This window comes from Carcharhinus amblyrhynchos, chromosome 14, assembly GCF_965287045.1.
Source record: "Carcharhinus amblyrhynchos chromosome 14, sCarAmb.v2.hapA, whole genome shotgun sequence".
NCBI classification, from domain to species: domain Eukaryota; kingdom Metazoa; phylum Chordata; class Chondrichthyes; order Carcharhiniformes; family Carcharhinidae; genus Carcharhinus; species Carcharhinus amblyrhynchos.
The window spans coordinates 58,736,712-58,760,392 of record NC_137337.1 but is presented as its reverse complement, the minus strand read 5'-3'; the positions used below and the strand labels follow the sequence as shown (position 1 = coordinate 58,760,392).

Here is a 23,681-nt window from a genome sequence, read left to right as displayed (position 1 = left end):
ACGTTATGAAGTTAAGATACGAATATACAAACATGCAAATTAGCAGGACAAATAGGCCACTTGGTCCCATGATCTATTCAATAAGATCATGGCTGATCCGATCCGCATCCCCATCTACCCCCAATAACATTTCACAACCAGGCTTATCAATAGTCTATCTACTTCTGCAATGAAAATATTAAGACTCTGCTTCCACTACCTTTTGAGTTCCAAAAACGCATGACCCTCTGAGAGAGAAAAAATTCTCATCTCTGAATGGATGACTCCTTATTTTTAAACTGTCTCCTCTAATTCTAAATTCCCACAAGAGGAAAAATCCTTTCCACATCGACGCTGTCAAGGTATAGAAACATAGAAGATAGGAGCAGGAGGAGGCCATTTGGCCTTTCGAGTCTGCTCTGCCATTCATTATGATCATGGCTGATCGTCCAACTCAATAGCCTAATCCTACTTTTACCCCATAACGTTTGATCACATTCATCCCAAGTGCTATGTCCAGCTGCCTCTTGAATGCATTCAATGTTTTGGCATCAGCTACTTCCTGTGGTAATGAATTCCAAAGGCTCACCACACTTTGGGTGAAGAAATGTGTTCTCACCTTCGTCCTAAATGGTCTATCCTGAACCCTCAGACTGTGACCCCTGGTTCTGGACTCCCCCACATCGGGAATATTCCCCCTGCATCTACCCTGTCTAGACCGGTTAGAATTTTATAAATCTCTATGAGATCCCCCCACATTCCTCTGAACTCCAGCAAAAACAATCCTAACCTAATCAATCTCTCCTCATACATCAGTCCCGCCATCCCTGGAATCAGCCTGGTAAACCTTCACTGCACTCCTTCGAGAGCAAGAACATCCTTCCTCAGAAAAGGAGACCAAAACTACACACAATACTCTAGGTGCGACTTCACCAAGACTCCGTATAGTTGCAACAACACATCCCTGCTCCTGTACTCAAAACTTGTCACAATGAAGGCCAACATGCCATTTGCCTTCTTTACCGCCTGCTGCACCTGCGCACTTACCTTCAGTGACTGGTGCACAAGGACACCCAGGTCCCGCTGCATACTTCCCTCTCCCAATTTACAGCCATTCAGGTAATAATCTGCCTTCTTGTTTTTGCTTCCAAATTATACTGAATCTGCCATTGATTAGCCCACTCACCCAACCTGTCCACATCTTTCTGAAGGATCTCTGCATCCTCGTCACAGTTCACCCTCCCATCCAACTTGGTATCATCTGCAACCTTTGAGATATTACATTTTGTTCCCTCATCCAAATCATTAATATAAATTGTGAATAGTTGGGGTCCCAGCACTGATCCCTGTGGCACCCCACTTGTTATTGCCTGCCAATTTGAAAAGCATCCATTAATTCCTACTCTTCGTTTCCTCTCTGCCAACCAGTTTTCTATCCATCTCAATATACTTCCACCAGTCCCATGCACTTTAATCTTGTGCGATAGAATCTTATGCGGGACTTTGTCAAACACTTTCTGAAAGTCCAAATATACCACAAATACTGATTCCCCTTTGTCAACTCTACTAGGTACATCTTCAAGGAATTCCAACAGCGTTGTCAGGCATGATTTCCCCTTCATAAATCCATGCTGACCTCTCAGGATCTTGTATGTTTCAATCAAGTCACCTCCTATTCTTCTAAATTACATCTTAAGACAACCCATCCATTCTAGGTATTCGTCTGCTTCCAATGAATTTACCATCCTTCGTGAAATAAAGTGACCAGTACTGCACACAAATAGTATCCAGATGTGATCTCACAAATGGCCTATATAACTGAAACATAATCTCCCTACTTTTGTAATCAATTCCCCTCACAGTAAACAGTAACATTCTGTTTGCTTTCTTAATTACTTGCTGAACGTTTATACTAATCTTTTGTGATTCATGCACTATGATACCCAGACCCTTCTGCACCTCAAGGGTTCTGCAATCTCTCATTGTTTAGATAATATGCTTCTCTTTTATTATTCCTGCCAAAATGGACAATTTCACATTTTCCCACATTATACTCCATTTGTCAGATCTTTGCCCACTCTTTTAACCTATCTATATCCTTTTATAACCTCCTTATGTCCTCTTCACAACTTACTTTCCTATTATCTTTCTGTCATCATCAAATTTAAGCCTAGATCAGTCATGATCTAGTATTCTAATTGAATAACACAGAAAAGGGCTGAATGGCCTCTTCCCACTCTTAGACTTCTCATCTTTCAGTGAGACACTGAGGTTAATCTATAGAACAGTCTCCAGGGAGACAATGGCAACAGTTAGCATGGATTTGTTTCATTACGAAAAGTAAAACTGGAGAAAATCACATTTCTGTTCAGTGGGAGTTTAAAAAAGAATCTACCACATTCTGTGCATTGCAGAGTGCCTCACCTCAGAATGAAATTCAGTGGCAGGGCCTATCCCCGCAGAAGAGGCTAGTGGCACAGCACTGAGTGGGCCACTGCACATGTGCCAACCAGTCAGTGCCATGATTGGCGTATGCACAATAGCCGCTGTCTGCCAGCCTCCCAATTACTGGCCAGGGATTAATCCGGTCAGCTCCGTGACCCCCAAATAGCTGGCCCTCCATCCTCCCAGCAGGTTGTCCTCCCACCCTAGTAGCCAGCACCAATAGGTGGCCTCCCTCCCTTCCCCATTGATTCTGACTGCACAATGGCAGCGGGACCCCCCACCATGGACCACCGACCCAGAAGCCCTGCCCCATCAGGCCCTGCCCCCTCCAGGCCCAGCCACCTTGGCACTACCCCAAACCCCATGGGCAGTGCCAAGGGGCCCCTGGGCATTGGCACTTTCCCCCTTGGGTAGTGCCAGGGGCCAGTCTGGCACTGCAAAGGTGCCAATGCCAGAGAGGCACCCCCCCGTGGTGCCTGACCCTCTGGGGGGGTCTTAAGTGCCCCACCTTCACTCCAGCAGAATTGGGCCGTCCGCTCCCTGCAAGTGGGGAGCTTCTGTAAACCTTCCTGGACCGAGTCACTCATGGCATGGGGAGATGCTAGTGGACCTAGAAACTTCTGTCCCAGACCTGCTAATTGCCTGGAGATGATATGTAAATTAGTGGCCACATATATTATGCAGCTCTGAGCTGGAAATGATACTGGCTTTCAGGCGCTAGGAGATGGGCTCCTGGACGTCCAGTGCAGATCGTGTGATTCTGGCGCCGCTCGAATCTTCCAGTCTGCTGCACTAAGAAATCAGCACAGCAGGTTGGGAGAATCGGCCCCAACATTTAAGGATCCAGTATCTGAGTAATTTGTAATATATTTGCAAGTGACTTTGGATCAATATTTCCCAAAGCTTTCTATCACTGGGTTTCCTCACCTCGTGCCTGAGGCTGTTGTTGATTGATATAACTTGATTATAATCATTGTACCATGTGGTTTCCAGGATTGCAGAGGGCAAACTGGATGGACCTCAACTTTTCTTCCTCTAGTCATGGGATACAGTAATGAATCTACATAAAATATTTAACTTGAAAAGTGTTCCTTCCTTCACAGCATTTATCAGTTCAGATTTTAGCCCAAATCTTCCAATCAGCATCAGAACCACTGCATCCAAAGTGGATCAGTTAGGAAGACCTGGTTAAGCTGGTTATGTTTAAAAATTTGGTCTGAATTCTGATGAAGCATCCTGAAGAAACTGCTTGGAGCAGGAATCCACACAGAGACCTGCAGAGAAGATCAATGTAGAATGCAGTGCCTTTCTATAGGACTCACTGCCATAAGGCAGGTTTAAAAGTCCAATATAAATGGGTGACTGGATGGGTAGAGTGGTACAGTGGGTGATGTAAATGAGTTGGGTGGCAGATGGATTGGGGTGGTCAGGACTGATTGGGAGCGGTCAGGGGCTCATCAGACCTAGTCAGGCCATATTGTCAGTTGGCAGTTAGCATGATCAGAGGATGTACTTGGTTCAGAGCGGAAGGGACTGGTCAGTGGAGGGACAGGTCAGTGTGAGTGATCGAGAGGTCAGATGTATAGTTAACCAAGTGTTAAACTAGGACTTTTCTGTTTGGACTGTTTAAAGTCTCTGATTTAACTCAGCACTGGAATCTTTTGCGGAGGGTCCCAAGGAGCAGAGGAACTGCCCATCAGAAATTCAAACTTCTAGGGCAATTTCCATAGAGGTTAGTGCATCAGGATGTCCACTGGGTCCTGGTGTGCATTTTGGAATAGATGTATATCCAATCTCCGGTGATCCAGAGACCAGATGATTAGGGCCTTTGTGTTTGCATTTAGAGTGAAACTTGAATCCACAACCTTCCAAATGAGGGTGAAAGTGCTACCACTGAGCAATGGCTGTCATTAAACAGCGAATGATCTTAGATACACTTCTTAAGCAGGAGACAACAGAAACTGACAGTGTATCTAAGCACCAACACACATGCTGCCCTATCACTGCATGGCACCTCTCAGCATCTTGACTCCAACCTTTACTCACACCTTTACTCACCTCTAAGTTATTTTGCAGGGATTCTGATAATTGGTGCAGGTGTTTCTTTTCTTCTTCCACTGCCATTAATGAGTTTACTGTCATCTCCAGTTCCCTGAAACCAAGAACACAGTTCAGAAAAGTAACAAATGGTCCGCTTGTCAGCAAACACAAGAAGTAACTCTGCATTTACTTAGCACCTTATCACAATCTCATCCTTTGTATGCCCCAAAGTGTTTCATGAATAAATGGATGATTTCCCTCCACCCCAATACAGTCACTTCTGTAATATGGAAAAAGTTGACAACCAATTTATGTACAGCTAGATCTCACACCAAGCAAATGAAAGTTCAGATGATCTGGTGATATTGGGGGAATGGTGGCTAAGATACCTTAGAGTATAATAAATCAATTCATCGCATGAATAAACATTAGCTATTGATCCCGGATATTAATCATTAATAAGAACAACTTGCATTTCTATAAAGCCAATAATATCATTTGATTATTCATTCATGGGATGTGGGCATCATTTATTGCCCTTTCAAAATTGCCTTGAGAAGGAGATGGTGTGTTGCCTTCTCGAGAGTATGAGCTGTACGAACTCCCACAGTTCTGAATAAACTGTTTCAAAAGCACTTCACAGAAGTGCTAACAGGCAAATGAGGACACTAAGCCAAACAAAGATATATGAGGACAGCTGAGCAAAGATAATGGTTTGTAGAAGCATTTTACAGAAGGAGGGAGAGAAAGAGACCAAGAGTTGAGGGAGGGAATTCCACAGCTGAGGGTATGGGAACCAATGATGGGGCAAAGGGAGTTAGGAGATTCGTAAGAGGCCTGAGTTAGAGGAACACAGAAATCTCAAAGGTGGAGGAAGCTACAGAGATAGAAAAGGATTTGAAAACATTGATGAAAATGTTAAAGTCAAAGATTTGTCAAACTAGGAGCTAGTGTAAGTCAGAGACAACAGGGGCAATGGGTAAACAGTACCTGGTACAACTTGGGATTGGGGCTGCAGAGATGCTTTGAAGGTAATGGCTGAGGTTATCAGATTGGCCATGCTTCCACCTCTCATCACAATAGCCCCTCCCCACTGATTCCCACTACATTTCCAGCTTTGAGGTTGGTCAGAAACGTAGAAGAGGTGGGATCTCCTTGTTGGAAAGCCTCGCAAATCTGAAGCATGCAGCAACAGGCCTGAATGCCGCCTGAAACTTCGCATCTTTCAACACTTTTTTTTAAAAGTGTTCAAAGAGAATGAAAAGAACACACAGTTAAAATTATCTCTTTGTTTTTTCACTCCTTATGTTGCTCAGGGCAGCATTTTAGAAACTAATCTTTATAAAGACTCAAGGCAATTCTAGAGCCTATAGTGAGAACCTTAGTGGCTTGGCTGGCACCGATCAGTCATAGTAAGGTTGCCCTGGAGCCTCCAAGAATTAAAAATCAATCTCCCAGACACTGCCAGGGAAAAATTAATCAGGGCAATAAAATAAATTGATTTTTAAAGATTTTCTATAGATACTTCTGTTTATCATCTATAAAGCAGAAAAGGTGACATGAGTCACAGAGGTTGACTCCAGTCTATCCCCTCACACTGCTACCCCACTTCCCCCCAAATCCTTTACCTCTTTATCTGTTCCTGCTCAGACTTCAAATCCTGGACCATTTCCTCAATCTTGTTTTTCTCCACCTCGAGTACTTGATTTAGTCTCTCCAGCTCCTGCAATTGGATTAAAAATCTTGTTACTTCAGATCACCAGCCAAAACCACATCACACCCCCCACACAATTGATAGAGCTCTGATGATATCAACCTCTTGGTAATTACAACCAGTCCTTAACCCACTAAGGATTTTACAAATGCCTATTCGAAAAAATATACATTTCCAGAAGCTTCTCCCCCTTCCCCATAAACAGGATCATAGGAACATAGAACATTACAGCGCAGAACAGGCCCTTCGGCCCACGATGTTGCGCCGACCAGCTTTTTAAAAAGAAGCACTAACCCACTAATCTAAACCAATCCCATTTCGTCCATAAACCTATCCACAGATCTCTTAAACGCCCCCAAACTAGGCACATTTACAACTGCAGCTGGCAGGGCATTCCAGTCCCTCACCACCCTCTGGGTAAAGAACCTACCCCTGACATCAGTCCTATAACTACCCCCCCTTAATTTAAAGTCGTGCCCCCTCGTGCTAGCTTTCTCCATCCTAGGAAAAAGGCTATCACTATCTACCCTGTCTAAACCTCTAATCATCTTATATGTTTCAATAAGGTCCCCTCTTAGCCGCCTTCCTTCCAGCGAAAACAACCCCAAATCTCTCAGTCTCTCCTCATAGGATCTCCCCACCATACCAGGCAACATCCTGGTAAACCTCCTCTGCACCCTCTCCAAAGCCTCTACATCCTTCCTGTAATGTGGGGACCAGAACTGCACACAATACTCCAAGTGTGGCCGCACCAGAGTTGTGTACAGTTGCATCATGACACTGCGACTCCTAAATTCAATCCCCCTACCAATAAACGCCAAAACACCGTATGCCTTCTTAACAACCTTATCTACTTGATTCCCAACTTTCAGGGATCTATGTACACATACACCTAGATCCCTCTGCTCCTCCACACTATTCAAAGTCCTCCCGTTAGCCCTATACTCAACACATCTGTTATTCCTATATAGGAAGTAGATATGGTCTGAAAACTTAACTTAAAAGAAGGAGAGCTTGAAAAGAAAGAAGAGACTACAAGAAAGAGAAATAGACTAGGTGGGGGAGAGAATATTGACATTGCCAACAGCTTAAAGTTGATAGTTACGGAGGCATTTTGTACAGCTTCCGTTCATTGGCTCCGCTCACCTCCTTCTGTTCTCGTTGCAGGCAAAGTTCTTCTGTCTCCTCCATTAATTTGTCTGAAAAACCATAACCACATCCAATTAATTAATTAATTAATGCAGTATTCCATTAAGATACAATCCATTGGGTAACTGTTGCAGAATCCAATTAACAAAGTTGTAAGAAAGTGGAGAGAGACCCTAGAGCACACTCTAGGTGTCTCCTGTCACCACATTTTGACCTGATTCCAACGTCTTTCCCCAGCTCCAACTGCCTTCTCAGTTCTCCCCACTTTCCCTCCAGCTCTCGGTGGACACCCATATTTGGTGACTGCTAGGCCCCAAGGTCTTTCTTCACATCTCTCCTCCGCTCTCATTCCACCTGCCCACCCAAACCCAACCTCCAGCCTTTCAGTGAGTGAGTGAGACATAGAGACATAGACAGAGAGGTTTACAGAATGGAAACAGGCCCTTCAGCCCAACTGGTCCATGCTGCCCTTTTTTTCTAAACTTCTAAGCTAATCCCAACTGCCCGCATTTGCCCCATATCCCTCTATACCCATCACACCCATGTAACTATCTAAATGCTTTTTAAAAGATAAAATTGTCCCCGCCTCTACTACTACCTCTGGCAGCTTGTTCCAGACATTCATCACCCTCTGAAAAAATTGCTCCTCTGGACACTTTCGTATCTCTCCTCTCTCACCTTAAACCTATGCCCTCTAGTTTTAGACACCCCTATCTTTGGGTACGGGAGTCTACTCTGCTTATTCAAAATGCAGAACCATTACCATCAATAAAGCTGTACCCCATCCAGCTCTTTGTTTTAATAGCCCCTATGACTTTCCTCCTTGGATTCGTCCTTACAGGAGGGGTGGCAATCCTAGTGACCACAAATCCATTGGCTGGACCTCCACAAGAAACAATGTTTCCCATATACTCAACTGTGCATCTAAAGAGAGATCACTGATCTGAAACATATGGCAGCGAGTGTGAAGGTGGGTGAGGGAGCGTGAAAGGTAGTGAGATGATGGGTGAGTGTATGAAAGAGAAAGAAAGAAGGTGAATGAGTGTGTGTGTTTGTGAGAGAGAGAGATGGTGAGTTTGTGTGTGAGGGAGAGGGGGAGTATGTGTGTATGTGAGAGAGAAAGGGAGTGCAGGGAAGGGCTTGTGTGTCTGGTTCACTCTCAGACTCAGAGCCCTCAGAGTCACCGACTCGTACAATGGCTGAGGGTGTGAGTGAGTGAATAACCCAGGCACACACCTAAGTGGTTTCCGTAGGAACCTGATGGTTTGCCCTAACACTGCCAAGACTACATCAACGTTGATTACAAATTCAGCCTCCAAAAAGACAATCCTTCATAAGTTTCTCCCTTCCTGATAGGAATTCCAAATCTGGTGCCTTCTTAGATCCCACACAACAGGAGGATTGGCTTAAACTGTTTCTTGTGTGGTGAGGTGGGAGGGAAAAGTGATGGTGGTCATAGCTGCCAGCTGGAGCCAGGCCTGCTCAGTCTCTGGGGCAAGTTGCTAAGTATGATTGGATGTATTCCTTGAGCTTTCATCACATAACCTCCATACCCCACCCTCTCCCCATTGGTCACTCAAACCTCCATCTCCTGGCTAACAGGAAAACAAGCTGAATCATCATTATTCCTGTTAAGTGACTCTTGAAACTACAATTATTTGCTGCCTTCATTATTTTGCTAATTGGCAGAAGAATGGATATATCCTTTTAAAAACATTGGATATGAACTTATCCCACCATTGTTCGGCAAGGTGAGGTGGTAAGTTCAGGTGAGAGGAGAAAAATCAGATTTGTGCCCAGTTCTTCACCTGCCCTGATCCTACCTGCCCTGTTTTGCCAGCGAAATCAGCTTCTTGCCTGATTTCAATAGTAATACTATGAATTACATGTCATTGATGAGTCCCAGACACTATAGTCCAGGCTCCATTCACTCACCTGCTTGCCGGTCGAGTTTCTCACCTGCAAGAATCACAGCTGGGCCATCACAGGTGTGATGGCCTTGCCAAAGGGTGGGGGAGAATCAGAGGCCATTGGAGCTCCCCAGGTGGTCGGGGGCAGAGCCAGACATTACCCATGAGGCACTTCCAGCCTGGCACTGCCCAGTAGGCATCCTGGCACTTCCCACCGGGCACCTTGGCACTGCCCACTGGGGAAGTGCCGAGGGGTTGGGGCAATTACAAGGGAAGGAAAGGGGACTTCCACATGGGTAGGAAGGAGGGAACTTTGCACTCTGCTGAAGTGTTGATCGGAGAGGGAAGGGGGAACTCTGCAGAGGTGGTGATAGGGAAGGAAGGGAATTCTGCAGATGGGGGTGACTGGCACAGGGGGCAATTGGCGGGGGTCAGGTCTCAATGTCCATGGGACAGATGGGGGGTGCTCAGCAGGGGATCTGCCATTACACTGGGAGATTGGGGTGTCTGCACAATGGCACCCCAAGAGCCCTGCAGCATCTTTTTGCACTAAGTGCTATAAGAATGCGACTCACAGCTTTCTGAAGAAAACAGAGTGATTCTCTCCCACTTTCTCATTTGTTTGGCACTTAAAATTTTTTCATAAGATCACGCCCAATATTTTTAATGTCCCTGTCGTTTTGCTTCTAAAAATGTTATGGAGATTAATCTTTATTTCTTTGTGATTCCAGGGCAACCTTACTCTGGGTCTGATTGGAGGGGTGGTGGAGCGGGGTGGCGGGGAGTGGCAGGGCGGGGGTGGTGGCTGAACCAAGAGGGCTATTGAATTAAATCCTCTAAAAATATATCAAGGTGAGCAGCTAATTTGAAGCAGGTAGAATTTAGGAAACCGGACTCAGGTTTGTGGGCTGTGATCATGAGATAGCAAGCTATGTGCTTTCCAATTTATGTCCAGAGGGAATCATGCTGCATGTTGCCCAATTATATTTAGCAATTAGGAGCAGGTGGTGAACACAACTGACATCAACTGCTTGCCAGTGAACACATTTTTTCAGCATTGGTGATTTTTCAGCTGACTCAACCTCCTGAGCCAGGCGACCTGTCAGCTCTGAATCAATCCTGGCCTCTAATTCATGGCTGACCTAAATATTCCTGCTTCTCCTTCGCAAGCTGCAGGCCTTGTGCTTCAAGACTTCCAATCATCGCTTCCCCTAGCTGGGCGTTCTGCCAAGTTCTGTGGAGAGAAGAGGAAAGCAAAATCAGTGTGACAGCACTCAGACTTGCTGACATCAAATGATGCTTCACTGTGTTTGTCACACACTTCAAAAGAGTCAGACATATTGGAGAACAAAAATGAAAAGATGATTTAATGACGTGTGTTTGGAAACTTGCAAGCATATTTCTTTCACCAATTGCAACTAAACTCTGCTGGAGTACAGTGACTGCTTTCTTAACCAAAAACAGACTTATTGTGCATTTAAAGGTACAGGCCAGCTCAAACATGGATACATTATAGTTGTAGAATAATATGCTGTGCCTGTTATAAGGATCCCACCATTCTCAAACAATGGCCTAAATATTAGGAGATGGAACACACCTGAACTGGAGGGCCACAGGTCAAAAAGTGGAGTGGCACACTCCTGCTGTTTACAGGACATATGCTATCTTTTTGCAATTAGGGATCCAATTTCTTAGCCACTGCAGTTTATGATAAACATCGCCATAGGAGGTCTTCTCTGCTGGGTGGCACACCAGGCTGGAGACTGGTCACTTGGCTCTGGTATCTGAATTTAAACCAGCAAACTGGAAATAGGAGAAGCTGGCTGAAAAAGATATTTACCTTTTAAAGAACGACTTGAGGAATACTAGTGCTCCTAAAATCCCTCATGCACCCCTTCAAGCAGATCGCAGCCTCTTCTCACTGTCATTGTCTGCGATCTGCCCCTGCCATATATCAGGGCCCTTGGCTTTGAATGCTGTGGTGCAGTGGGTAGCACTCTCATCTCCGAGTCAGATGGTTATGGATTTGTGTTGTACTCTTTCGAGCACAAAGTCCAGATTGACACTCACAATGTAGGGACAAAGGGAGTGCTACACTGTCAGATGATATCTTTCAGACTTTCTCAGGTTGCTGAGATGACTCAGATCCCATGACATGGGATATTTGAAGAATAAAAGGTATTCTGGTCAATACTTATTTCTCAAACAACATTACAAAAATAGATTATCTGGTCATTATGAAGTTGATTAGCAAGGGATCCTGATATGTGTGTGGAAGCTGACTGCCAATGTTCCTGTCTTGTGGCTACTTCAGTGTCTGTGAAGCACTTTTAGACAGGTCAGACATCATGTAAGTGCTTTAAAATGCAAGCTCTTTCCATCTTCGATTTCACCTTGCTCCTGCCACACTGATGCTGATAACACAAAACACTAGCCCTTGTGAATAAAGCCAATGTGCCACGTGTCCCACAACTCTCCCAGCCCCAAAGGAGCCGGCCTCTGTCAGCAGCTTTAGAATTAAAGATTGCTGCATTTCTAACTTTGGTCAACAGAGCCACTGTGCCTCCTTATCCTTTGTGACTATTAGTTCATTTGTTTAGATTTAATTGTCTGCCTGTTTTTGCAATCTGTGCAGTATGCATTTCAGCTGCCAAAGATCTTTCTCTTAACTTACACTTTTCCAGATTCCTGCAGCATTTCTAGCCAGTGCTGTTGATCAAATTCAGTATCAGCTGCCAATAAGATGTTCCCCTAAAGAGAAAATGCAGAGAATTCACATTAACCCTTAAACTTGGTTATCAGGATAGAATCAAAGGTCTGAGACTCTACACTTGAGAAGTATAGACTTACGACCGATCTTATTGAGCTTTATGAGATATTAAGTAAAATAGATTATGTTCAAATTCAGAGTGTTCCAATTAAACATGTTAGGGAGAAGCAGGACTAACAATTTTAATTTAAAAATAAAGCATAAAGTACTGAAAACATTCTGATGAAAGGTTACGGACCTGAAATGTTAACTCTGTTTCTCTCTCCACTGATGGTGCCAGACCTTTGAGGTTTTCTGTTCTTATTTAGATTTTCAGCTTTTGCAGTATTTTGCTTTTGAATGACAATTTTAGGTTATGCAAGGCCAAATTGAGGCAAGACACCAGGAGGTGATTCTTTTCCCAGAGAATAGTGAATCTCAAACATGCTGTGGGCTTGTCAAGTGCATGTTCATTTGCTGAATTCTTTGATGTGAGAGCTGGTCCTGTATACAGCAGCAGTAGAGATTACCTCTTGCGAAAGATGGTTACTGCAAGGAATCAGCAGGGCCAGAACAATCCCCTGGTTGATTATCAAAGATAGGTCAGAGAAGAATTTCTCAAGTCCTTTTCTCCCAAGTGACCTGGGCTTTTATGTCTTCCTTTATATCTCCAGGTAGGTTGTCTAATGTAAAGATTTATTAACCTCAGCATTGGTTGCAAATACAATTTCATGTGTTTTGATGTGATAAGGACGGTATTCATGCTGTGCATACATTAATTGGCTGTATTCAAGCTTTCCTGTTACTGCACCTAGAGAATTATCAAGGCTTGGAAACAAAATAAAGGAGCAGACATAGAGTGGTGCTGATTTTCACTTGATCTAAAAAACATAGGAACAGCGGAAGGCCATTCAGTCTTTTCAGCCTGTTCTACCAATGCAATCAAATCAAGACTGATCTACATTGTAATTCCACCCACCCACATTGATTTTGTAACCAGCAAAAACCCTTACTCAACAAAACCTATCAATCCCAGTTTTAAAGTTGCCGATTGCATCCCCCACCCCAGCCTCAACAAGTTTTTTGGGGAAAAATGTTCCCAAATTCTACTAATTGCTGGAAATGCTCAACACATCTGGCAGCATTTCTGCAGAGAGAAATAAAGGTCAGGGACTTACCATCAGAACTAATGCAGATTGTGGTTACGAAATGTTGACGTTGTTTCTCCGCAGATGCTGTTTGCCTGCTGAGTATTTCCAGCATTTTCTATTTATATTCCAAATTTCCAACACCTACAGTACTTTGCGCTGCTATAATATACGGCATTATAGATATTTGCCAATGGCTAGTTAAAATTTAAAATGAGAAAATATTTAGCACTCAGTACAGAGTGTACTCTTCTGTTAACTAAGCCTACTTGTGTGGATAGAAATAGCACATTATTGCCGATGAATAGGTTGTGCTAATTTACTGGAAGTGAAATCACAAGTCATGTATCAGTACAATATGTCATTATTAGTTCAAGATATTCTCATTTATACACAGGATTGTTGTTTTTGAGACTTAAGGTTCAAACAGTTTGGATGTTGCTGGCCAAATATTGCATGGGACCAGGTTCAAAGAAGCATGATATGAAGGACGAAGTTGTGTATAATTGTCTGACAAAGACTTGATTGTAAGGAGTATCATACCTGAGCTTTCAATGGACTTTATAAATAGAGGCATAGAACTCCCTAACTCATTTTCCTTCTTTAAGATGGCACTTAAAAACCTACTTCTTTGACCAAGCTTTTTGTCATCTGGTCATCTAATATTACCTTAAGTGGCTTGGCGTTGCATTTTGTTTGCCAGCTTTCCTGTATAGCACCTTGGAACATTTTACTATGTTAAAGGTGCAATATGAATGCAGGCAGTTGTCAAAAACATTTATTTTCTTTTACAAGTTGCTAATCTCATTTGCTGTCTATGCCCAAATTGACTGCCATGTTTCCTACACTACAAATGTGACTATTCTTCCAAAGTACTGGATTGGCTATAAAGTGCTTTGAGAACATTTTGCAGCTAGAAATGCCAGTTCGCTAGTTAAGAGCTGTTTTCTGGTTGAATGGTTGTGTCAGCTTTTGAGAAGCTTTTGTGAAGGTGATGGCCAGCTCTGTTGCTTGGAGTCACGTGGAGCCAAGATTTGGTTTTGGGAGAGCGGAGGGTAGTTGACAGAGAGAGGACTTAGCGATTTGGGGGGGACAGTATTTGAGTAAGGATGCATAATGAGTGGTAGAAAGCAAAAAGACTACTGCAGGGTCTTGCGTGTTAAAGGGAGTTGTCAGTAACTGTGATGATCTGGAAAGGATAGGAAAACAATAAAATTCTGGTCACTGAACCACATTCGATTGACTCCACTCACGTTAAATAGATTCCATTAATTTAAGGATCACAACATAATTACTTGACTATTTCACTTGATTCAATTTGCTGATTATGGTTCTGGGGATTCCGCTGACTCCTTCAAAATAATATAATTAATTTAGTATAATATAAAATAAAAACAGAAAATGCTGTATAAACTCAGCAGGTCTGGCAGCATCCGTGGGAACAGAAATCGAGTCAACATTTAGAGTCCGTATGCTTCTTCTTCAGAACTGAAGAGAAATAGAAATTTAATGAATTATATAGTTGTGGGGGGAGGGAGCAGGAGGTGGGACAGAAGAGGTCAGAGCTAAGGAGTGATTGACTAATGTGTCATGGATAATATAATTCATTTGCTGAATGCAATTTACTGCACTTCATGTGATTAAATTAATTTGTTTTGAGTACATTGAGTTGGCAACACAGCATTAACAACAAGAGCTAGATCTCGTTCAGTCAGGTAGAAATCCTCTGATGAGATAACAGTGATTCCACTTACTGAGCCACAAGTTATTTAATGCATTGGTTTCAAACTCAATCACTCAGTGGAGCGAGGCTAGACAGAAGAGAGAGGAAGGGGATCTCAAAACCATTGAAGCAGTGAAGGGAGTGAGTCCAATTAGTAAATGGATACAGATATTACTTTACATTGTTTTAACATGAAAAAAGCCCAGAACAACTCATGTAGCATAACTAAACCTCATGAGTAAACTCAAATTGGTTTGGCATGTACACTGGCAGATCACAATGAGATTCCAGGACAAAAGCTATAGATTTGGAGGAACAAAGATACAGAGATGACAATGGACCAGGATATTGATAGGATGAGACTGCTGTGGTTGTGCATGTTCAGCAATCTGTTTAATAAACTGCCCAACACTATTGAAACTCAGCAAGAATTGGACAATGTGTATTTGTTTATGAAACAGATACACACAAACTCCAAGACTTGATATTTCCATCTCTGTAACATTGCCTGACACCATTCCTACATTAACTTGCCTGAGGCTGAATCCTTCATCCATTTGTTATCTCGACACTGTCTATTCCAACGCCCTTCAGGCTGGCTTCCCAAATTCTCCCTATACTTGATGTCATCCAAAAGGTGGCTGCCTGTGTCTTATCTCCAGCCAAGTCCCATTCACCCATTATCCCTGTGCTTGCTGCCCTACATTGGCTCACAGTTAAGCAACATCTTGTTTTAAAATTCTCTTCTTCATTCTAGTTTTCGATCCCTCCAGGTACTCACCCCTCCCTATTTCTGTAATCTCCTGCAGCCCCACACCCCTCAGTGAGCACTCTGCTCCTCTAATCCTGGCTCCTGAGCATCCTCAATTTTAATCGTTCAACCTAAGATGGCCACATTTTCAGTTGCCTGGGCCCCAAAATCTGGAATTCCCACCCTAAACCTCTCTGACTCTCTTTCTTCTTCTAAGTTATTCTTCAAAACCTATCTCTTGACTAAGATTTTGGTCATATTTCTTAATATCGCATGTGTCTTGGTGTCAAATGTTGCTTTGTATTGTTTTTGGGAAACATCTTGGGAGTTTTCTTAAATTAGAATTGTTATATAAATGTAAGTTGTTTTTGTACAAAGGGAGAGTCACAAGACTGGAATTTAATTAAGGACTTAGGTTACTTCAAGGACAGCTACCATAAACAGGAAAATGTCTACCCAGATGCTTGTAGATGTGGATCTGTGTGTGCTTCTCTGAATATAATCTTAATGTTAATGTTTTTGAACAATCATAAATGATATTAATTATCTGATATACTACTGTCTCTAATTTTCAAATGAGTTATTAACAGGATAAGAATTATTCCAATCAAGGCTGGAAAGATTGGGATTGAGACCCTGAAATGGAATGCAATTACAGGAATCAATTGACTAAGCAACAGCAAAGAGAGGCAGAACAAAAGGGAGCTGAATCTGTCAGAAGAAGAAATGGGAAAGGAAGATGGGAAGAAAAACAGATGAGGCAGGGAGAGGTTTAAACGGGTACCAGGAGAAGACTAGGATATGTAAGGATAGAAATAGCTACAGGTGAGATTTGAGACTTAGTGGAGATAGCAACAACAACTGAGGCCTGAATTTTTCATTTGCCAAATGGAAGTCTGGAGAAAAAAATACATGAACAAGTAATGTTGTTTATGTATTTTTTAATGATCTGCCAATTAAGATTTGGGTGATTACCTGAAATTAAATAGTTTCAAAAACATATATTTTCTAAATTATAGTATCATAGGTGGGGGAATAAGAGCAAAGTGGAGTTAAAGATTATATCAGATTGGCCTCGATCTCATTGATTGATGGAGTAGACTCAATGGTCTGGATGGCCTACTCCTGCTCCTACGTCTTATGGTTACAGCACAGAAGGAAGCCAATCATGTCCATCACCATCTCGCTGCAACTCACCTAGTCCCACAGGGGGCCTTTGCCCAAAACCCTGAAAATTCTCTCTCCTCAGGTACTTATTCAATTCCATTTCTAAAGTCATGATTGAATCTGCCGCCACCACACACTCACGTAATGGATTCCAAATTTTGTCATTGTCCTCTGTCCCTTCCACCAATGGGAATAATTTATTTCTATCCAGATGCCTCATATTACTGAACATCTCTTTCAAATTTCCTCTCAACTTTCTCCAACCTATCCACATAACCAAAGTCCCTCATCCCCAGAATAACACTTGTAAAACTTTTCTGCACCCTCCCTAATGCCTTCACATTATTCATAAAATGTGGTGCCCAGTATTAGACACAATACTCCAATTGAGGCCTTACCAGAGTTTTATAAAGGCACTTCATGATCTCCTTGCCTTTGCGTTCCATGTCCGCAGTAGTCTGGTCACATTGGTATTGGGGTAGTGTGGGGTTGGACAATCATGAGTCAGGGGTCTAGCACATTCAGCACCAGGGCAAAATCCCACTGCAATCCTCCAGCCATCACACCCGGACTTATTCAGTGAGGGTGGGAACCAGATAATGAGCATTAAATATACCCAGTCCGTTTGAGGCCAGATTCTCCCTGCTCCCAGGATTCAGTGATTCTTGAGTGCAGCAGGAACACATTGGCCTCCACAAATGGAGAACAGGTGTGAAGTCCACTTTGGAGGATTGGGAAGCCCACTGAAGCCCTGGGTAGTCGGGGACATGGCTAGACAATATCCATCTGGCAGTGCCAACCTGACAATGTCAACTGGTACCTTGGCAGTGCCAAATTTTTAAAGTTTACAGTTTATTTATTCGTGTCACAAGGAAGCTTATGTTAACACTTCAATGAAGTTACTGTGAAAATCTCCTATTTGCCACACTCTGGCACCTGTTCAGGTTCATTGAAGGAGAATTTAGCATGGCCAATGCACCTAGCAAGTTTTTTGGACTGAGAAAGAAAACCAGAGCACCTGGAATAAAGCCACGCAGACACAGAGAGAATTTGCAGACTCCGCACAGACAGTGACCCAAGCTGGGAATTGAACCTTGGTCCTGAGCGCTGTGAGGCAACAGTGCTAACCATTGTGCCACCGTGGGTATTGCCAGATGGGTACTGCCAGGGTGCAAAGGACAGTGTCAAGGAGGTGGGGTCATGAATGGGTTGGGGCTGGAGGAAGGGGGGCACAAAGGGGGATCCACTGGGAGGGAAAATTGCAATCTGATTTGCGCCAGCATGGCTTTCTCACCCAAAATTACACTTTTTATTCTGTTTCTAGTTATATAGTTTTAGGATCCCGTATGCCTTTTTAACCACTTTCTCAACCTGCTGTGCCACCTTCAACTATTTGTGCACATGGTCTTGGCTCCTGCGCCCTCTTTTTAGAATTGTACCCTTTACAACACACCCTTCACATTTCTCTGCATTAAATTTCATCTGCCCCTTGTCACCCCAATACACTAACCTATCTATGTCTTCTTAAAGTCTATCACTTGCAGTTCACTATATTTTTGTGTCAACTGCATATTTTGACTTTTCTAGCTGTTACAGACTTGCAGTTCACTATATTTTTGTGTCAACTGCATATTTTGACTTTTCTAGCTGTTACAGACATGTTGAAGACACTACAGCCCCATCTGCTGAACCACTAGACCCACTAGCATGACCAAGGCCACGGCAGGCAATAGACATTCAGTTAGCAATGGGAACCCTACTAAGAGAACATCTGGAGGGATTGGCATGGTTATTTTGACGAGGCAAACATCCACGGGTGATGTTGAATCTTTAGACCAAGTGGTCCCGTGAGATCGTGATGACGTGGCTATATAGGTCACACGGTGGGAGCGCGGGACAGCACAAGTACTGTCTGCAGCTTAGTAATAAACTACCTTTGTTAGAAGTCATCGATATCAGTGATTTGAGGAACCCACCACATTCAACTGAAGCAATCTTTAAAATAAAAGAATGCAACAAATAATCTTAATCATTGTAGAGGCTGAGTCATTACAAAGATTCTCATAAAGGCATGCTGATTTATATGATGACTTTGGATCCTGAAATAATACATCCTTAACTGATGGCATACAAAGAATATTTAAAAATGAAAATAAATAAAGTCTTACAAAATCGATTTGACTTTTACCACTCAGAGAGATCTCTGGATATCTGTTGACAAAGTTACTGAGTTTAACAGCCTGATTTGATGATTAATGAGGGAATTAGGTTTTGATAAATGTTGGAAGGTTCTGGTGGTTGCAGTGGGGGAGAATGAACCAGATTATTATGAATAGAGTTGGCCAGGAATTCCTCTTGTCCAATAGAAATCATGGACTAATCTTAGACGTTGCTATGGCAATCCCATTTTAGTCACATTCATTTTAGTAGAAAACACCACACACACAATTTGGGTAAATGTATTTCAAGTATGTCTGTTTACTTAACAAACATCTCCCACCATTCAGTGATCACAGAGTGATCACAGCCACAGTGATCAAAAAACACGCGCACAATCTTCTTTTCAACCTATCATTTTAGTAAGAAATGTACAAATGTTAAAGTTCACATGCCCTATAAAAATGATTATTGTGATCATATGATTGATGGCAGGGCCTTTTTTTAACCATCCATTTTATAATCAAGGATGCAATGAACCACATCTGAATTCCCAATTAACCACATGTGGCTAACAAATTCAACAACACAGCTCCAACTGAGCTCAAGTAAGGCTGACGTGGCTTTGCTGGTATAGTCCTGCCAATATCTTGGTTCAATGCGTTTGTTAATTCTTAGCTCTTGTTTATTGGTGTGATCGCCAAGCAACAAGAATTTATATTTATATAATGCTGTAAACATATTAAACCTTGCCAAGGTACTTCACAAACAAAAATTGACACGGAGCCAAATAGAGAGATACTAGAGCATGTTTTAAAGAGCATCTTGAAGGAGGGAAGAAAGGTGGAGAGGTTTAACAAAGAAATTTCAGAGCTTAGGGCTGCGGCAGCTTGAGGCACAACTAAACTTGGGGATGCTCAAGGAGCCAAAATCAGAGGAGCTAATATAACTTGGAAGGATTGGAGGAAATTACAGATATGGGAAGGCATGAGGTCATGGAAGGATTTGAAAACAAGGATATGAATTTTAAAATAGAGCTGTTGTTTAACTGGGATGATGTGGATATGCCGGCGTTGGACTGGGGTAAACACAGTAAAAAGTCTGACAACACCAGGTTTAAGTCCAACCGATTTATTTGATAGTAAACTCACTAGCTTTCGAGGGGGTTCCCCTCGAAAGCTAGTGAGTTTACTATCAAATAAATCGGTTGGACTTAAACCTGGTGTTGTCAGACTTTTTACTGTGTTTAACTGGGAGCCAATGTCGGTCAGCAAGCATAGGGGTGATGGGTGATTTGGACTTAGTGCAAGTTAAGACACAAGCAGCAGAGTTTTTGACAAATTTAAGTTTATGGAGGGTAGAACAAACAGGTTTAGTCTCAGACTGTTGCCAGACTGTAGGATGGAGTGGATAGTTAGGGAACAGAGTTTGGAGTGGGCACAGAAAAGAATAATTTCAGTCTTCCCACTGTTCTGTTAGAAGAAATTTCTGCTTATCCAGTACGAGATGTCGGATAAGCAATCTGATAACCTCGTTAGTGAAGAGGTTAAGAGAGATGGTGCTGAGGTAGAATTGGGTATTGTCAATCTACATGTGATAACTAATACTGTTCAAATGACAGCACCAAAGGGCAGTAGGTAGGTGAGAAATAGGAAGGAGTCAAAGACAGATCCTTGGAGAATACCAGAAATAATGGTGCAGGAGCAGGTGAAGTGATCCCTGGGCTACAACTGGATGATACAATGGATAGAATCATTTTAGTTCTAAAACACCAAATCTGACATGACACTTACTGGCTGTTTCTCAAAGGAGATCCTTGTTATATGCTCAATCACCCTCTGGGCCTGATTTTACCATCAAGTTGTGCCTATTTTCGGGTGCGAAAGCTTGGTAAAGTCGGGCATGAGGCAAGTAGTGCATTCCACGCCCGCCTCCATGCCGGTTCCCCCTTTACCAAGGCCCAAAAATGGCCGTGGTCCGGACCACACACAAAATGGGCGCGATGGCTATTTAAATGTATTTGCGTGTATTTAAAATGACTTAATGGGTTGCGTGCCCGACTTAAACCTGCACTCCCCCCTTTACCACCATGTTCACCCATCCAGAATCAGCGTGAAACAGGCGTGCTCTACAAAAGTCCGATTCGGGCGCTCCAGTTAGTGAGGAGACAAATACTGAGCATCTGACAGCTCTCTCTCTGCTTGAGATCGGGTGAGGGAGGGAGGTGGGTGCGACAGGTCTCTGCTGGGGATCAGTTGGGGCGAAGGGGATGTCCGCTATCACTCTTCCTGAGATCAGTGAGGGGGAAAGGGGGAGAGTCCCACGATCGGTCTGGGTGGTGGAGGGAGTGGGAGGATAAGGGGATCAGTAATCTTGGGGGAGGAGTGGGACAATGTCTGTGGGGGCCAGGGGGTGTCATCACCCAGCCCAGGAGCAACATGGCAGGGGAGCAGCATTCTATCATTTTTATCTGCGCATGTGCAGTTGGAGGCGCATTTGGAGCTGCAGGATTTTGGGTGTGTTAAGCCCCACCCACAGACTTGTGCAGCACAATTCAGATTCTCTGATATTTTTACGGGCAGAGTGCATATGGAGACGCCTCAGAATGGGTCTAAAAGTCAGATTTGAAATGCTCCCAGCTTCAAGTCCGCCCAGCACTTAGAATCATGGCAGCATGGTAGCTCAGTGGTTAGCACTGCTGCTTCACAGCTCCAGGGTCCTGGGTTCAATTCCCAGCTTGGGTCACTGTCTGTATGGAGTTTGCACATTCTTCTCGTGTCTGCATGGGTTTCCTCCCACAGTCCAAAGATGTGCGGGTTAGGTTGATTGGCCGTGCTAAGAAATTGCCCCTTAGTGTCCAGGGATGCGAGGTTAGAGGGATTAGTGGGTATAATATGGGGGTAGGGCCTGGGTGGGATTGTGTTCAGTGCAGACTCAATGGGCCAAAGGGCTTCTTTCTGTACTGTGGGGTTCTATGATCAAATCAAAATGGTAAAATAGGGCTCTCTGTGTCTGTTCTAAATTTGGCTTTTCAACTCTAAACCCAATACCCTTTGTTTTGACCTATCCCATTGTTCCAGCTTGATTTTCTCCTTTTATGAAGTGATTATGGAGCGGGGGGAACTTCCCTCAATGTTCAAGTTATTATTATCCCAACTGATAGATCTGACTTACATGGAAATCCTCGTGAGAAATTTTCATCACAAAAGGCATGTTGGGTTCTTCCTTTGCTTCCACGACACATCCACCCAGTGGTATCACACCCTGCAAGAACAACCAAGGAGTAAATAAATATTCATCATGACCTGCCAGCAACTTTGCATTTGCCGTGCAGATTTCTGAAGGGGCAATCTTACCAAAAAAATTCTAAGAGCCAAATGAGTGTAAAAATGGGAGGGATTTGCGCTGTTTTTCTGGGCACATTAAAGATGTCCAAAAAATGAAACTGTTTCCGCCAGCAGGAACCAAGCTCGTCAAATGCTGGCAGATAGCAACTCAGATCTCTGTGTTCTGTGAACCAGGTGAGCAATGGATTGAATTTAGGATGATCAGCTGATTGAACTTCTTTCCTTTGCAGATAATCTAATGGACTGAGGTCAGTTGACTTATGTTGGGTACGCTTATCAAGAAATATGGGGCAAAGTTGGGAAAATGGAGTTGAAGTAGCAATCAATCAAGCTTCCTTTGACAGCACTTCCCAAACCTATGACCTCTACCACCTAGAAGGACAAGAGCAGCAGACAAAATGGGAACACCACCAACTGCAAGTTTCCCTCCAAGCCACACTGACTTGGAACTTTATCACTATCACGGGGTCCAAATCCTGAAAGTCCCTCTCTAACAGCAGTGTGGATGTACCTATACCTCATGGACTGCAACAGTTTAAGAAGGCATTTTACCCACAATTAGGGATGAGCAATAAATACTGACCTGAGAATGAATGAAGAAAAACCAAATGGTGGTGCAGGCTTGAAGGGCTGAAGGGCCTACTTTGAATATTTGTTCATAAGATATGGGCGTCAATGGCGAGGCCAGCATTTATTGCCATCCCTAATATTACGCTTGACAAGATTATAGTGAGCGTCCTTCTCGTACTCCTGTTCCTATGGTCCAAAGACTTTAACAGTCAATATCTCCCTTCCCCATCATTACTAGTCTGTTCCAAAACACCCATCCCTTGTCTGGCACAGCCTAGCCTGAAACTTCTGAATATATATATCTGTACCATTCCCATTCCTTGTGTTCTATCTGTACTTGGAAACCAGTGATCTGACAGAATGACTGGATTCAGCACCAACCATAAATTCTGTACCAAACAATGTTCAGCTATATTCAGAATACAGACCTCATTTTCCAAGGCTGTGGAGTAAACAGTCAGCTTATTGTCTCTACACAGTCTGTAATAGCAGGAAAACATATTTGCTTAAACTGTGTCCAGATGCATTAAAGGGTAGCAGGAGTATATTCCTAACTGAAGAAGCACAGTAAAGTCCCACTATTCACGCTGATTTGGCACTTGGAAAACATCGCAACACCAAATTTGCAAACAGGGAACATATTTGATAATGGGAGTCAACTTGATAAGTTCCAATCATCCAAAAATGAGATGTATAGGGAATAAAAGGGAATAAAAAATAATGTTTTTATTAAATATAAAGATGTCCTGCTGTTTAACAAAATGAGACATATACATTAGTTACACTTATCTTTATTATAAGACTCTCCAGCAGAATGAAGGTGAAGTTGGTG

At 43.0% G+C, this 23,681-nt stretch overlaps 1 protein-coding gene across 2 annotated transcripts in view; it reads right to left on the bottom strand.

Annotated features, from left to right (window-relative positions):
- Positions 1 to 23,681, bottom strand: part of plekhd1 (pleckstrin homology domain containing, family D (with coiled-coil domains) member 1) — an 83,281-nt gene that overhangs the window by 37,208 nt on the left and 22,392 nt on the right. For both annotated transcript variants that reach the window (XM_080202012.1, XM_080202013.1), the window contains exons 3-8: positions 22,107 to 22,196; positions 11,912 to 11,988; positions 10,380 to 10,471; positions 7,325 to 7,377; positions 6,093 to 6,187; positions 4,483 to 4,576 (exon numbers count right to left, since the gene is read on the bottom strand). In XM_080202012.1, coding sequence (XP_080058138.1) covers positions 4,483 to 4,576; positions 6,093 to 6,187; positions 7,325 to 7,377; positions 10,380 to 10,471; positions 11,912 to 11,988; positions 22,107 to 22,196 — 501 coding nt within the window. The remainder of the gene's footprint in view (positions 1 to 4,482; positions 4,577 to 6,092; positions 6,188 to 7,324; positions 7,378 to 10,379; positions 10,472 to 11,911; positions 11,989 to 22,106; positions 22,197 to 23,681) is intronic.